Source organism: Thunnus maccoyii, chromosome 10 (assembly GCF_910596095.1).
Source record: "Thunnus maccoyii chromosome 10, fThuMac1.1, whole genome shotgun sequence".
In the NCBI taxonomy this organism is placed as follows: Eukaryota; Metazoa; Chordata; class Actinopteri; order Scombriformes; family Scombridae; genus Thunnus; species Thunnus maccoyii.
This window is the reverse complement of record NC_056542.1, coordinates 2005508-2021111: the sequence shown is the minus strand read 5'-3', so window position 1 is coordinate 2021111 and position 15604 is coordinate 2005508. Positions and strand designations below refer to the sequence as shown.

General features: G+C 38.8%; 3 protein-coding genes across 5 annotated transcripts in view; all 3 read right to left on the bottom strand.

Moving 5' to 3' along the window:
- Positions 1-15604, bottom strand: part of LOC121905374 (zinc finger protein 271-like) — a 33161-nt gene that overhangs the window by 13711 nt on the left and 3846 nt on the right. The window contains exon 2 of the mRNA XM_042423583.1: positions 15220-15305. Coding sequence (XP_042279517.1) covers positions 15220-15305 — 86 coding nt within the window. The remainder of the gene's footprint in view (positions 1-15219; positions 15306-15604) is intronic.
- Positions 614-4698, bottom strand: LOC121905991 (zinc finger protein 239-like). Of its 2 annotated transcripts, none has more exons than XM_042424626.1 (2): positions 4614-4698; positions 614-2139 (listed from the first exon to the last, which is right to left on the bottom strand). In XM_042424626.1, the coding sequence occupies exons 1-2, from the start codon at positions 4615-4617 to the stop codon at positions 1352-1354; spliced, it is 792 nt and encodes a 263-aa protein (XP_042280560.1). In that variant the 5' UTR covers positions 4618-4698; the 3' UTR covers positions 614-1351. The 2 variants fall into 2 exon arrangements, with proteins under 2 accessions (XP_042280560.1, XP_042280559.1); XM_042424625.1 differs by lacking the exon at positions 4614-4698 and adding an exon at positions 3541-3947.
- Positions 6815-12479, bottom strand: LOC121905988 (zinc finger protein 664-like). Of its 2 annotated transcripts, none has more exons than XM_042424621.1 (2): positions 12117-12479; positions 6815-10394 (listed from the first exon to the last, which is right to left on the bottom strand). In XM_042424621.1, exons 1-2 carry the CDS (start codon positions 12358-12360, stop codon positions 9364-9366), a joined length of 1275 nt encoding a protein of 424 aa, XP_042280555.1. In that variant the 5' UTR covers positions 12361-12479; the 3' UTR covers positions 6815-9363. The 2 variants fall into 2 exon arrangements, with proteins under 2 accessions (XP_042280555.1, XP_042280556.1); XM_042424622.1 differs by lacking the exon at positions 12117-12479 and adding an exon at positions 11401-11803.

Here is a 15604-nt window from a genome sequence, read left to right as displayed (position 1 = left end):
TAAGATATCTCCGTGTCCTGCTGAGAGACTTCTTCCAAGCACCGGCATCAACCAGCCAACGTGACTAGCTCCTGTGTTCTGTACTTCCGCTTTGTGTTACACCGGCATCCCACCGGACTCGTCTGCGTCGCGTCCCGGCTCCCACGCAGTTTTGTTCCGTCCTCCACACGGCGTACTACCCCACCGAGAGCATATCAGAAATGTGGCGTTTTGACTGAATTCAATTACTTTTTATTGTACTTTTATTTCACAGCTGTGTGTTTTGGTTAATTCACAGTTATGGAGAAGCTTCAATCTTCTGCAGTGGAGACTCCTTGATTTAAGGCAGCATGCCAACCAGAGTAAAAGATAGCAGCTTTACATGTTGACCTGTAGACCTGTGCAGTTCATCACTATAACTAGAGGGACACTCACACAACAATGATGTGTTGTTCTTTAAGAAGGAGCCAATGGCCTAAAAACATTCACATAAATTCACTCATAGCTTTAGGATTTGTTGTGAATCTGGTATTCTTATGTTATCACCTCATAAAGCAAAGTAATATTAAAATAAATGCATGAGATCAGAAACAAAGCTTTATATTGTTCTTAAGAACATCAGTCTGAAAAGCCATCATGAAAAAATATTTTATTGTTCATAAAATGTGTTGACAACACCATGAAGTAAATCATCTGCAATCTGTGTGTCATCTCTAAAGCAGCAAACAAATTGTTTTTTTTAACTTCATCTCAAGTTAAACTGATCACAAAATACATAAAAAATGATTAAACACTGCAGACAAAAAGACTTTAGTTTGAAGGATGAAAACTTAAGTGAGCCAACACCTCTAGAGTTTCTCTGTTTCAACATCGGAGATCTCACAATACACTCAAATAACTGAGGTTCTGTATGAAAATACAAAAAAATAAAATTCATTTAAAAAGTCAACTATTTACATCACAGCGTTATTATACAGTAAAATAAAACAGTCATGCCAGTCACTCTTGCATATAAATTTTGACTTCTTGCACAAAACTTGATAGTGTTGTTGACAACTTACATGAAGATATTCTGACCTCTTCTTCATGGAGAATATTTTACATTCATTTACAAAGATATTGGTGAACACTTGCCTACAAGAATTTCAGCTCAATTGTTTGTCTTGTTTATGGATTGTTTTTGTCAACATGTGCTGCCATTATGTGTTCTTGTGTGTTTTATCCATAATCACAACTGAATCCTCTGGAACGTTTCATAAATACAAGGCTACTTGTTTGTGTGGACTCGTACGCTTTTCCAATTCAGACACATGACAGAATCTTTTGTGTCAGCAGGTTCTTCTCATGTAGATTGTCACCACAAATGTCTCCCTCATGTTTTGCAATTGTGCAGCTTTGCAGCTGAATGAATTTTTACATGCCTTCTCAAGTCTGACATCTGACAAAATCTTTTCCCACAAGTGTTACATGGGCACGGCCTTTCACCTGTGTGGACTCTCAGATGCGCTTTTAATGTACCCAGCTGAGTGAATCTTCTCTCACAGGTGTTACATGCATACGGCTTCTCACCTGTGTGGACTCTCATATGTGTTAGCAATTTGGACTTGCATGTAAAAACTTTCCCACAAGTGCCACATTTGAAGGACTTTTTCACTGTTTTCCTGCGAATCTTTAATTTGGTAGAGTTGTCTTCATTGTTAGTGTGATTTTTTCTTCTGTAACGTCTCTTCTTTAGTTTTGGCTCTGCTTTTCTAGTTGATCCTGAGTCTCCATGTTTGCCTCTTTTGTGATCTTGGCTCTCAGCTACATCAGAGTTGTGAGAGAACAGCTGGTCGTCATTGTTTGGTTCTGGTTCCACAGAACTTTTAACTGACATGTTGACAACATGCTCTTTCTCTGCTTCACTCTGAGTTTCATCAGGACTCAAGTCCAGAGTCTGATCTTCACTTTCATCACAAGTAGGAGTCAACATAAAGGTTTCCATCTCCTGCTTCAGCACCAGCTGTTCTCCCTCCAGACTGGTACAGAGTTCCTTCTGTTCCTCTTTAATCTGTGGAGGCTCTGGGTCCTCTTGGTCCAGACTGGTGTTCCTCTCCAGGTCACAGAGCTGCTGGTCGGCGAGAACTTCCTCCTCATTACAGACATGTTGCTGTGGGAGCTCTGGAAGGACAAAAAGGAAAGAGTGAAGAGAAAATCTTGTACCACTTTCTGATAAGGCATCCTTTATAAAGGCTTTATAAGCATTAATAATTACTTAATTAATGGTTAATAAATATTTACTAATGCTTTATTAATCATTCATAAACCATTTACAGTAACACAAATAACCCATGAACACAATTATCCTTTATTAATGATTCATAATTATTTAAAACTGCAGGACTTCTGATGATTATGAATTATTAATAAAGGGTTAAATGACTTTCTGATAAGTCATCAGATCTTAACAGTTATTAATAAATGATGAGTGTTTCATATTTTCTAAGTCATCAGTAAATGGTTGAACAGCACATTGGAGACATCTTCCTAAAGATTTAGATGAAGCAAATGTTAAGGTGGTAAAGAAAAGGGGGGATTTTTCACAACCTGGCAACTCAAAAATCATGCTTATCAATGCTTATAAATTATTTATAAAGCATTAGTAAATGAGACAACATTACACCAGGTCCAGATCAAAAACCATTATACATAGAATAACAAGGAGACTCATTAAAACACAGTGACTTGAAAGTCCAGATTTGAGAAGTCTAAGTTTTGTGGTTTTTGTGAAGAAAGCCCAACACGCACACAAACATATGTTGAATTACACCAGCCACTTTCTTTCTTTGGCACTGATTTTGCACTATTTATAGACAATATTCTGTATTCTGTGTCCTGTAATCATCATGTATACTTCTTAAATTATTACATTTATTATATATCCTACTTGGCGCACAGCACCAATCCCATATTGTAAATAAGACCTATTTATTGGAATCACTACAAAAACGTACAGTACTGTATGCAGGAAAGGACTATAATTGCACTCAAACATATTCAGCAGTACTAACATGACTATGCTTGACCAGTGTATATTTACTTTTAGTGATTGCATGTCTGTTTTTTTAGTGATGTTTTAGTGACTTTTAGTGGTGTCTTGTCTGTCGTACATGTTGCACTGTGGAGAACAATATTCTGCTCCCATGCCGAGTGTGTACTACGGAAGTAATAATAAGGTGCTTGAACTTAATCTTTGATCTAGTCCTGTTCTATTGTGGTCTGGATGGAGAAATGTGAAATCGCCCTTTTCCCCTGTTTTCATAAGCAAAATAAAGGTTTCTCAAATCTTAAAGTGGGTTTAAACAGTGTTAAGGCTTTTGCTATGATGTCTAACAATTTTTCACAAGTGTAAGTGGTGCAAAAACAGAGAATCAGCCGCTAAATATCATTATTAATGTTTCCCTGATCTCAGAATCAGAAGCTAACAACTACAAATAATTACAAGTATATATTTTAACCACTGCGGCGGCACATAAAACTACTTATACTATTTTATGTTAAAATAATTTAAGTTTTACAGACCTACTCTATGTAACCTTATTTCAGGTTTCCAAACGAAATCCAGCAGTCTGCGCTGACGGTTGATCTCTTTCTCGTACTGTGAGATAGTTTCTTGAAAAACTCGGAATATTTCTTCAGCAGCAGCAGTTAGTCGCTCGTTGATTAACTCTCTCACACACTGAACTGAAGACATTGTTGCTTTATTACGAGTAAGATATCTCCGTGTCGTGCTGACAGACTTCTTCCAAGCACCGGCATCAGCCAACCAACGTGACTAGCCCCTGAGTTCTGTACTTCCGCTGGGTGTTACACCGGCATCCAGCCGGGCTCGTCTGCGTCGCGTCCCGGCTCCTCCACACGGCGTACTACCATGGATGTATAAAGAGAACTGGATACAGCGTCGGAGGCGGGGCCCCGTTCATTCTTATGAAAGTTACTCAGTGGCGCATGAAGCCAAAAAAAAGTCGACTTCCCGGTATGAAAGTACCCGGATCTTCCGCATTGAGCGGCCCATAGAGCATGCGCACTAGTGACTTTCGCTGGCCGAGTCGGCTACTTCCGGTTTAGCCCTCCGGCTAATTTGAATGGGGATAAAACAATTCAATCATGCGGCTCTTCTAGGCTTTTGAAATGTGATCGGACCAAACGGATTTAATTCTGATAGTGTGACAAGTCATTTCGCGGCGGTTGTGACGCTCAGAAAAATTTATCCGCTGATTTACAGACGTGTCTTTCACAATGTAAGTCTATGGGGTCTTTTTGGGCCAGTGTGCATCACGTGACGTTATAATTACACGGTTTGGCCGCTATGTCAAATTGGCTTCAAAGCCTGGCGCTCTTCCTGTATCCAGTTCTCTTTATACATCCATGAGTACTACCCAAGTGGCAACCTCTGGGGCTGTAAAATGAAGCCAAGGCGTAAGTGCCACAAACTGTAGTTCCTTGAATGGCCACTTGAGGCTGGCACCAAAAGCGAGTCATTCCCCATAGACTCTAATGTTAAAATGCCCAACTTTACAGCAGAAATAAACATGTTAAAAACCTGGTACACAAAACGGTTTTGGTTTCTATAGCTGTACGGGGGCTGTACTCACCCATTTAAACTTTATTAAGCTGCTTTGAGTGACAGCTCCGACAGCCGCTAGGTGGCTTGTTTCAGCCATTCGGCCTGCCTTTTTGCCCATTTTTGATTGGCTGGGAGTTAGGCGGCATCACGCACTGCCAAGATGGCGACAGCCGGAGTGGCCCACTTTGAGCTTCAAAACCGCTCTTCAGAAACCAACAGGTGACGTCACGGTAACCACGTCCATATTTTTATACAGTCTATGGTACTACCCCACGAGAGCATTTCATAAATGTGGTGTTTTGACTGTGGTCAAGACATTCGCTTTTTAAATTCAGCTACACTGCTACTATAGTACTTCAGCATAGTCACAGCCGAACAAGCGTCTTCACGCTACCGTAATTACTGCAGTAGAAGGACAACTATACTGCCCGACTTTGTTAACTAGTAGATTATACCCTAATCAAAATCTGAAAGTCAAAAAATCATTAAAGGTTTGAGGTACTTTTACTTGACTTTATAATTTTTTTGTGAATTTATCCAGTTCTTGATATTGATACTTTTTATTGTACTTTTATTTCACAGCTGTATTTTTTGGTTAATTCACAGTTATGGAGAAGCTTCAATCTTCTGCAGTGGAAACTCCTTGATTTGGTGAACATGTCTCCGACAAGTGTGACTTTCTCTTTGGTGTTCCTCAGGGTTCAATCCTTGGTCCGCTACTGTTCTCCCTGTATATGCTCCCGATCTGAGAAATTGTTCGCAACCATGGTGTAAATTTTCATTGTTACGCAGATGACACCCAGTTATATTTATCTGTAGCGCCAGATGACAAAGATGCCCTAATTCCTCTGACAGATTACTTCTCGAGCATCATACAGTGGATGAGTGGTAACCTCCTTACATTGAATAAAGACAAAACAGAAGTTCTTATAATTGGCACAGATGCACAAAGAGAAGAACTTTCATGCAGGCATGGAAATTTGGCTCTACAGATTAAACCAGAAGTAAAAAACTTGAGTGTTATCTTTGATTCTGAATTGAATTTTAAAAGTCATGTCCACAACGTTACAAAGACAGCTTTTTATCATTTAAGAAACATTGCAAGAGTCAGACCATACCTTACTTTGGAAGATGCCAAGAAACTCACTCATGCCTTTGTTTTTTCATGCTTAGATTATTGTAATGCACTTTATACTGGTTTACCAAATAAAACCATTGATCTGCTGCAACACTCATTCAAAATTCAGCAGCAAGCAAACTAGGAAAAGGGAACATATTACACCAGTATTAGCATCATTGCACTGGCTACATGTAACGTTGAGAATAGATTTTAAAATTCTTTTACTTGTTTTTAAAGCCCAAAATGGTCTCTAGCACCTTCATACCTCTCAGATTGCTTGTCAGAATATGTTCCAAACCGTTCGCTTAGGTCGCTTAACGCTGGCTTGTTAAATGTGCCACAAACAAAATGCAAAAATTTATGATGAGGCAGCTTTTTGCAGCTATGCACCAAAGATCTGGAACAAACTCCCAACACATATTAGACAAGCATCCTCTGTTGATATTTTGATATTTTCAAGAAGCAGCTCAAAACTTATTTTTATGGTCTTGCTTTTACTTAACTCAACCTTTATTTGCCTTTTACTGTTATCAGCTTATTTACTACCTGTTTTATCTTTTCATCTCATGATTTTACCTCCTTTTATCCTCTTACCTCTTTTTATCACTGTAGTTTTTTATTGTTTATTGTATTTATCTTTCTCCTTATCCTTATCTTTTTTTCCTGCTAGCTTGTTTTTACCTCTTTCTGTAAAGCACTTTGAGCTGCATTTTATGTTATGAAAGGTGCTATATAAATAAAGATTATTTTTATTATTATTATTTAAGGCAGCATGCCAACCAGAGTAAAAGATAGCAGCTTTACATGTTGACCTGTAGACCTACGCAGGTCATCACTATAACTAGAGGAACACTCACACAACAATGATGTGTTGTTCCTTAAGAAGGAGCCATTTGCCTAAAAAACAGTCACATAAATTCACTTATAGCTTTAGGATTTGTTGTGAATCTGGTATTCTTATGTTATCAGGAGATCAGAAACAAAGCTTTATATTGTCCATGTTTGTTTAGGGGCTTATTGTATGCACTACTCACACTTAATGTTTATGACACTTTTAGTTACCCTAATCATACAATTAATCAAATTAAGAACATCAGTCTGAAAAGCCATCATGAAAAAATATTTTATTGTTCATAAAATATGTTGACAACACCATGAAGTAAATCATCTGCAATCAGTGTGTCATCTCTAAAGCAGCAAACAAATTATTTCAACTTTCTCTCAAGTTAAACTGATCACAAAATACATAAAAATGATTAAACACTGCAGACAAAAAGGCTTCAGTCTGAAGTATGAAAACTTCAGTGAGCCAACACCTCTAGAGTTTCTCTGTTTCAACATCAGAGATCTCACAATACACTCACATAGCTGAGGTTCTGTATGAAAACAGAAAAAAAGAAAATACATTCGTCGTCGACAATGTACAACTTACATGAAGATATTCTGACCTCGTCTTCATGGAGAATATTTTACATTCATTTACAAAGATATTGGTGAACACTTGCTTACAGCGGTTTCAGCTCAATTGTTTGTCCTGTTTATGGATTGTTTTTGTTGACATGTGCTGCCATTATGTGTTCTTGTGTGTTTTATCCATAATCACGACCGAATCCTCTGGAAAGTTTCACAAATACAAGGCTACTAGTGTGTGGACTCTTCTATGCTTTTCCAATTCAGGCATACAGAGGGGGAAATAAGTATTCAACACGTCAACTCTTTTTTCCATTAAAACATATTTCCAGTGCAGCTATTCATATGATATTAATACCAGACATTGGTATTAACTCAATAATGCAGTACAGCTAACGAAATCATAACATTCCAATCAATAAAAAATGCATTAAATTGTAATGACACAGGAAAAAAGTATTGAACATACAGTAAGAAAAAGCACTGAACCAAGTGGATCCACTAATTAGTTCTCTTACCTGTGCTAATTAGAATCAGCTGTGTTAGTTCTACAATATATCAATACAATATATACATAATTTTCTACCAAGCTGTCAGGCAAGAACCATCTCTTGATGGGTAGAGGCAAAGAGCTCTCCCAAAACCTTCGAAACAAGAGTGTAGGAGCGATTTATGTTGATTGTTGGCATGTCATTTTGGCTAGATATATCTTGCAGTATTATTTTTGACACTGGGTGGCGGTCATTAGATGCACAGGGTTGTATATATAGGGGGGCAAAGGTGGCAGGAAACAGGAGGTACAGGTAGGGGAAGCACAAACAGTTCTCACCAGACCAGAAACAGAGCAACACATTCGAGCTGGCAGAACAGGAAACAAACTGGTATGTGCATTGCTTTGTATAACTGCCTCAATAAACAACAACTACTGACTGGAAAATCTGTTGTTTGGGTCTGCGCAAGATCACTTCTAGCCTACCTGTGTATTGATGGCAACTGGAAAAAAGAAAAATTGCCATTACAATAGGAATGGCGCAGGTTACCGACTGATTCCTCAATTCCTAAATGATCCGGTAAGCACCATCATCAACCGCAAGTGGAAGAATCAACACTCAACCATCAACGACTGCTGACTGGGCAGTAAGAAAATTAGTCAGAAGAGTAGCACAAGATCCAAGGACCACTCCAAAAAGAGCTACAGAAGGATCTGGAAGAAGCAGGTACAATTGTCACAATGGAGAAAGAAGAAAACAACAGACAATGCACTCCACCGCCACAGTTTCCATACACAACTACCCCGTAAGACTCCATTACTGAAGAAAAGACATGTTGAAGCTTGTTTGAAGTTTGCGACACAACATTTGGAGAAGCCTGTAGATTACTGGAAGAATGTGGTGTGGTCAGACGAGACACAAATGGAAATATTTAGCAATAACACTAGGTGCCATGTTTGGAGGAGAAATGGCTCAGCATATGACCCTAAATATACCTACAGTGAAGTTCAGAGGTGGAAGCATTATGGTACAGGGCTGTTTCTCTTCTCATGGTACTGGCAGAATCTAAATTATTGAAGGGAAGAAGAATGGAGCTATGTATCGGGTTATTCTTGAGAAGAATCTGTTGCTGTCCACCAGGACAATGAGGATGAGACGCAGATGGACCTTCCAACAGGACAACGATCCAAAACATACTGCAAAGGAGACTCTCATCTGGTTCCAGAGAAATAAAATAAAGGTGTTGGAATGGCCCAGTCAATCACCCAACTTGAACCCAATAGAACATTTATGGAAGGAACTGAAGATAAAGATTGACCAGCAGCCCCTCTCAGAATCTTCAATATTTGAAGACTGTCTACTTAGAAGAATGGGCCAAAATCCCCCTCTGAACATTGTGAGAGATTAGTTTCCTCGAACAGGAAGCGTCTTGAAGCCGTCATTGCAAACAAAGGCTTCTCCACCAAGTATTGCAGTTAGCATGTTGAATAATTTTTTCCTGTGTCAATCCAATTTAACACATTTACTTTTTTTTACTGATTGGAATCTTATGATTTCTTTAGCTGTGTTGCCTTATTGAGTTAATACCAATGTCTGGTCTTTAATTGCATGTGAATACCTGTTCTGGAAATATGTTCCCTGAAAAAAATGTTGATGTGTGGCGGTAAGTCACCACAAAGCTCTCCCTTATATTTTGTAATTATGCAGCTTCTTGCCTGAATTAATTCTGACGTGTCTTTTCAAATCTGACATCTGACTCAATCTTCTCCACCTGCGTGACTTCTCATGTGGATCTTCAAGTGATGTCTAAGTCTGAACTCTTTCCCACAAGTTTTGCAATTGTAGGACTTCTCACCTGTGTGGATTTTCATATGCTGTTTTAATGTGCCCGGTTGAGAGAATTTCTTCTCACAGGTGTTACATGGGTATGGTTTCTCACCTGTGTGGATTCTCATATGCACTTTTAATGCGCCCAGCTCAGAGAATTTTTTCACACAAGTGTTACATGGGTATGGTTTCTCACCTGTGTGGCTTCTCATATGCACATTTAATGTGCCCAGCCGAGAGAATCTTTTATCACAATTGTTACATGGGTATGGTTTCTCTCCTGTGTGGGTTCTTTTATGCCTTTTCACTGTTGTCATGTCATTAAATCTTCTTCCACAGGTGTTGCAGGCGTATGGCTTCTCACCTGTGTGTGTTCTCAGATGTGTTTGCAAATTGGTGTTCCACTTAAAAGATTTCCCGCAAGTGTCACACTTTAAGGACTTTTTCCCTGTATCAGTATTACTGTGAATCTTTAATTTGGTAGAATTGTTTTCATTGTTAGCATGATTTCTTCTTCTGTGATGTCTCTTCTTTAGTTTTGGCTCTGCTTTTCTAGTTAATCCTGAGTCTCCAGATTTGCCTCTTTTGTGATCTTGGCTCTCAGCTACATGAGAGTTGTGAGAGAACAGCTGGTCGTCACTGTTTGGTTCTGGTTCCACTGAACTTTGAACTGACATGCTGACAACATGCTCTTCCTCTGCTTCACTCTGAGTTTCATCAGGACTCAAGTCCAGAGTCTGATCTTCACTTTCATCACAAGTAGGAGTCAACATAAAGGTTTCCGTCTCCTGCTTCAGCACCAGCTGTTCTCCCTCCAGACTGCTGCAGAGTTCCTTCTGTTCCTCTTTAATCTGTGGAGGCTCTGGGTCATCTTGGTCCAGACTGGAGTTCCTCTCCTGGTTACAGAGCTGCTGGTCAGCGAGAACCTCCTCCTCCTTACAGACATGTTGCTGTGGGAGCTCTGGAAGGACAAAGGGGAAAGGCTGAAGAGAAAATCTTGTACCATGTTCTGATAAGTTATCCTTTATAAAGGCTTTATAAGCATTAATTAATGACTTCATTAATGGTTACTCAATATTTGCTAATGCTTTATAAATAATTTATAAACCATTAACATTAACAACAATAACACATTAATGCAATTACCCTTTATTATTGAATCATAATCATTTAAAACAGCAGGACTGAATCCAGTGTTTCTTGAACCTTGATCTAGATCTGGTCTAAAGTCGTCTGGATAGAGAAATGTGACATCGCCCTTTTCTTTCCCTATTTTCATGAGCAAAATAAAGGTTTCAGTAATCTGAAAATGGGTTTAAATAGCATTGAGGCTTTTGCTATGATGTCTCACAATTTTTCAAGTGTAAGTGGTGCAAAAACGGAGAAGCAGCCGCTAAACATCATTATTTAGGTTTCCCTCAACTTTCCCTTTACCTCCGAATCAGAAGCTAACTTCAGCTCCGTAGTAACCCGAACAAATACCGTACTGCACCGAATATAAGACGTTTTCTCATTTGTTTGTCTTTACCTGGAAATACGTCTGAAATGAAGAGAGGTTGTCTTATATTCGGGGTCTAGACTTTTAAATGTCGATGTACGTTCACAACAACAGATGTTGTTAAAAATCTGTAAAACGAGCGCTCCCCTTCTGATTAAAGCGAGCCACGGTCTCACACAACTAGCCCACAGCCTGGGGCCTGAAAGACGGAGAGGCACAGTAATCGTCTCGAACAAAGTGGCTCAAAAGTAGGCAAACAACTGAGTAACCGTAACGTAGCGAGTTTTCTCGTCAACTCGACTACTTCACCGTCTCTCCTCTGCCTCGCGGAGCTCCGTGTGTGTGTGGAGGGGCACACAAAGAGCAGAGAAACTCAGCGCGACCATAACTGACAGCAAAACGCAGTAAAGAGGGTTTGTATAAATCTGCTTATTCTATTTGATGTTAAAATAATGAAAGTTTTACAGACCTGTTCTGTGTAATTTTATTTCGGGTTTCCAAACGATGTCCAGCAATATGCGCTGACGGTCGATCTCTTTCTCGTACTCTGAGATAGTTTCCTGAAAAACTCGGAATATTTCTTCAGCAGCAGCAGTTAGTCGCTCGTTCATTAACTCTCGTAAACACTCAACTGAAGACATTGTTGTTTAATTATAAGTAAGATGTCTCCGTGTCCTGTTGAGAGACTTCTTCCGAGCACAGGACACCAACCAGCTAACGCGGCTAGCTCCCGTGTTGTTTACTTCCGCTGGGTGTTACACTGTTAAGCTTCCAACAGCGAAATCGTGTTTTTTTTCGTTCTGCTGCTTGTCTTCGGTTTCCTTCTTCTTCTTCGTTTTCCGGGTTTATTGGCGGTTTGCAACCAGCTTAAAGATGGATTATCGCCACCTACTGGACTGAGCGTGTTACAGTAGATCAGCAAACAAAATTAAATTATCTCCATTAAACCTGTTTCCTTAAGATGTTTAATTAAGTGACTGTATATTGGCCTTGATATTTCTCCGAGGAGATTCTCTTAAATGATATTTAGTTTCCTCCTTTCCTCCTCATAGACACTACACTAAAGTTGCACATGTTGCACAGATTCTGAATGACTGCAATACCTGCATGATCCAGTTGGGTGTTTGCTTATTTTATGAAGTGTTTGATGAAGTCTTGTGTGCCCTGTCCTTAGATGGGAAATACCTGCTTCTTCCCTTTGGTTCCTGCCCAGCTTCCCTCCAGTACCAACATGTTTTTGAATATTATAGAGGTGTCTTCCTGTGTCATTGATATTCCAGTATTCTTGCCACACTTTTTGCATTTGACTTTTGATGACTGTTTTTACCTCAGTTTTATATAATGGAACCTGAATACTGACTGATTGTGATTTGGCCAGTATATCCACACCTTCACTTCCTCCCACACCAACATTGGCAGGAAATGTCATTTGTGGCTTGTAAATAAACAGCAATAACTGCACAGATGCTTTATGTCTTTAAACTAAAACTAAGAAATGTCTGCTGTGTCGGGTTGATATTTGACCACTTGCTGATAATTTATGCCCTAATCAAAATCTGACAGTCAAAATGTCATTAAAGGTTTGAGGTAACTTGTACTTGAATTTATACATTTTTTGTGAATTTATCCAGTTCTTGATATCCTTTGCATGAAGAATTTTATTACTTTTTATTGTACTTTTATTTCACAGCTGTGTGTTTTGGTTAATTCACAGTTAGGGAGAAGCTTCAATCTTCTGCAGTGGAGACTCCTTGATTTAAGGCAGCATGCCAACCAGAGTAAAAGATAGCAGCTTTACATGTTGACCTGTAGACCTGTGCAGTTCATCACTATAACTAGAGGGACACTCACACAACAATGATGTGTTGTTCCTTAAGAAGGAGCCAATGGCCTAAAAACATTCACACAAATTCATTCATAGCTTTAGGATTTGTTGTGAATCTGGTATTCTTATGTTATCACCTCATAAAGCAAAGTAATATTAAAATAAATGCATGAGATCAGAAACAAAGCTTTATATTGTCCACGTTTGTTTAGGGACTTATTGTATGCACTACTCACACTTAATGTTTATGACACTCTTAGTTACGCTAATCATACAATTAATCAAATTAAGAACATCAGTCTGAAAAGCCATCATGAAAAAATATTTTGTTCTTAAAATGTGTTGACAATACCAATACCATGAAGTAAATCATCTGCAATCTGTGTGTAATCTCTAAAGCAGCAAACAAATTGTTATTTTAACTTCATCTCAAGTTAAACTGATCACAAAATACATAAAAAATGATTAAACACTGTAGACAAAAAGACTTTGTGAGTCAACATCTCTAGGGTTTCTCTGTTTCAACATCAGAGATCTCACAATACACTCAAATAACTGAGGTTCTGTATGAAAATACAAAAAAATAAAATTCATTTAAAAAGTCAACTATTTACATCACAGCGTTATTATACGGTAAAATAAAACAGTCATGTCAGTCACTCTCATATACATTTGAACTTCTTGCAAAAACAGGAGTCTTCACTTGTAAATATCAAGTACTAGTAGAAAGTACAAGAATTTTAAGTCCTTGTTGAACTTGAAACTCCAATTCTACAAATTATTCTAAAAAACTTCATAAAATTCAGCCCCCTGTTTTTTGAAGCCATAACATTTGGCACCATCACTTTGACAACCACTACTGTGCACTCACTTGTGAAACAAAGACTTTTTAAGGATTTGGGAGATTATACTTCTTTCAAAGACATTCTGTTGCTAACAGTTTGAGTAGTTACAGTAATGTGAAGAAGAAAAAACAAGAGTTCAGTTTAACAAAACTTGATAGTGTTGTTGACAACTTACATGAAGATATTCTGACCTCTTCTTCATGGAAAATATTTTACATTCATTTACAAAGATATTGGTGAACACTTGCCTACAGCGGTTTCAGCTCAATTGTTTGTCCTGTTTATGGATTGTTTTTGTCAACATGTGCTGCCATTATGTGTTCTTGTGTGTTTTATCCATAATCACAACTGAATCCTCTGGAACGTTTCATAAATACAAGGCTACTTGCTTGTGTGGACTCGTACGCTTTTCCAATTCAGACACATGACAGAATCTTTTCTGTGTGTCAGCAGGTTCTTCTCATGTAGATTGTCACCACAAATCTCTCCCTCATGTTTTGCAATTATGCAGCTTCGCATCTGAATGAATTCTTATGTGCCTTTTCAAGTCTGACATCTAACAAAATCTTTTTCCACAAGTGTTACATGGGAATGGCCTTTAACCTGTGTGGATTGTCATATGTCTTTTTAATTTGCTCAGTTGAGTGAATCTTTTCTCACAGGTGTTACATGAGTATGGCTTCTCACCTGTGTGTGTTCTCATATGCAGGTTTAATGCACCAAGCTGAGAGAATCTTTTCCCACAAGTGTTACATGGGTACGGCTTCTCACCTGTGTGGACTGTCATATGTGCTTTTAATTGGCCCACCTGAGAGAATCTTTTCTCACAAGTGTTACATGAGTACGGCTTCTCACCTGTGTGTGTTCTCATATGCAGGTTTAATGAACCCAGCTGAGAGAATCTTTTCCCACAAGTGTTACATGAGTACGGCTTCTCACCTGTGTGGACTGTCATATGTGCTTTTAATTGGCCCACCTGAGAGAATCTTTTCTCACAAGTGTTACATAAGTACGGCTTCTCACCTGTGTGGATTCTCAGATGCGCTTTTAATGTACCTGGCTGAGAGAATCTTTTCTCACAGGTATTACATGGATATGGCCTGTCACCTGTGTGGACTCTCAGATGTCTGTGTAACGTGGAGTTCCACTTAAAAGATTTCCCACAAGTGCCGCATTTTAAGGACTTTTTCCCTGTATCAGTATTACTGTGAATCTTTAATTTGGTAGAGTTGTCTTCATTGTTAGTGTGATTTTTTCTTCTGTAAGGTCTCTTCTTTAGTTTTGGCTCTGCTTTTCTAGTTGATCCTGAGTCTCCATGTTTGCCTCTTTTGTGATCTTGGCTCTCAGCTACATGAGAGTTGTGAGAGAACAGCTGGTCGTCATTGTTTGGTTCTGGTACCACAGAACTTTGAACTGACATGCTGACAACATGCTCTTCCTCTGCTTCACTCTGAGTTTCATCAGCACTCAAGTCCAGAGTCTGATCTTCACTTTCATCACAAGTAGGAGTCAACATAAAGGTTTCTGTCTCCTGCTTCAGCATCAGCCATTCTCCCTCCAGACTGGTACAGAGTTCCTTCTGTTCCTCTTTAATCTGTGGAGGCTCTGGGTCCTCTTGGTCCAGACTGGAGTTTTTCTCCAGGTCACAGAGCTGCTGGTCAGTGAGAACCTCCTCCTCCTTACAGACATGTTGCTGTGGGAGCTCTGGAAGGACAAAAGGGAAAGAGTGAAGAGAAAATCTTGTACCATGTTCTGATAAGGCATCCTTTATAAAGGCTTTATAAGCATTGATTAATGACTTCATTAATGGTTATTAAATATTTGCTAATGTTTTATAAATCATTTATAAACCATTAGCATTAACAACAATAAGGTATTATCACAATTACGCTTTATTAATGATTCATAATGATTTAAAACAGCAGGACTGCTGATGATTATGAATCCAGTGTTTCCCCTATAATTGTACAGGGCTGGTGGGCCACCAGACTAACGAGAACCCC

Bases quoted from the DNA above. Each gene is read 5' to 3' on its own strand.
- LOC121905988 (XM_042424621.1), bottom strand. From the start codon at position 12,360: ATGACATTTCCTGCCAATGTTGGTGTGGGAGGAAGTGAAGGTGTGGAT. The intron at 10,395-12,116 runs GTATTTCCCATC...TTGTCCTTCCAG, and splicing joins GAACCAAAGGGAAGAAGCAG to AGCTCCCACAGCAACATGTC.
- LOC121905991 (XM_042424625.1), bottom strand. From the start codon at position 3,712: ATGTCTTCAGTTCAGTGTGTGAGAGAGTTAATCAACGAGCGACTAACT. The intron at 2,140-3,540 runs GTCTGTAAAACT...TTGTCCTTCCAG, and splicing joins AATAAGGTTACATAGAGTAG to AGCTCCCACAGCAACATGTC.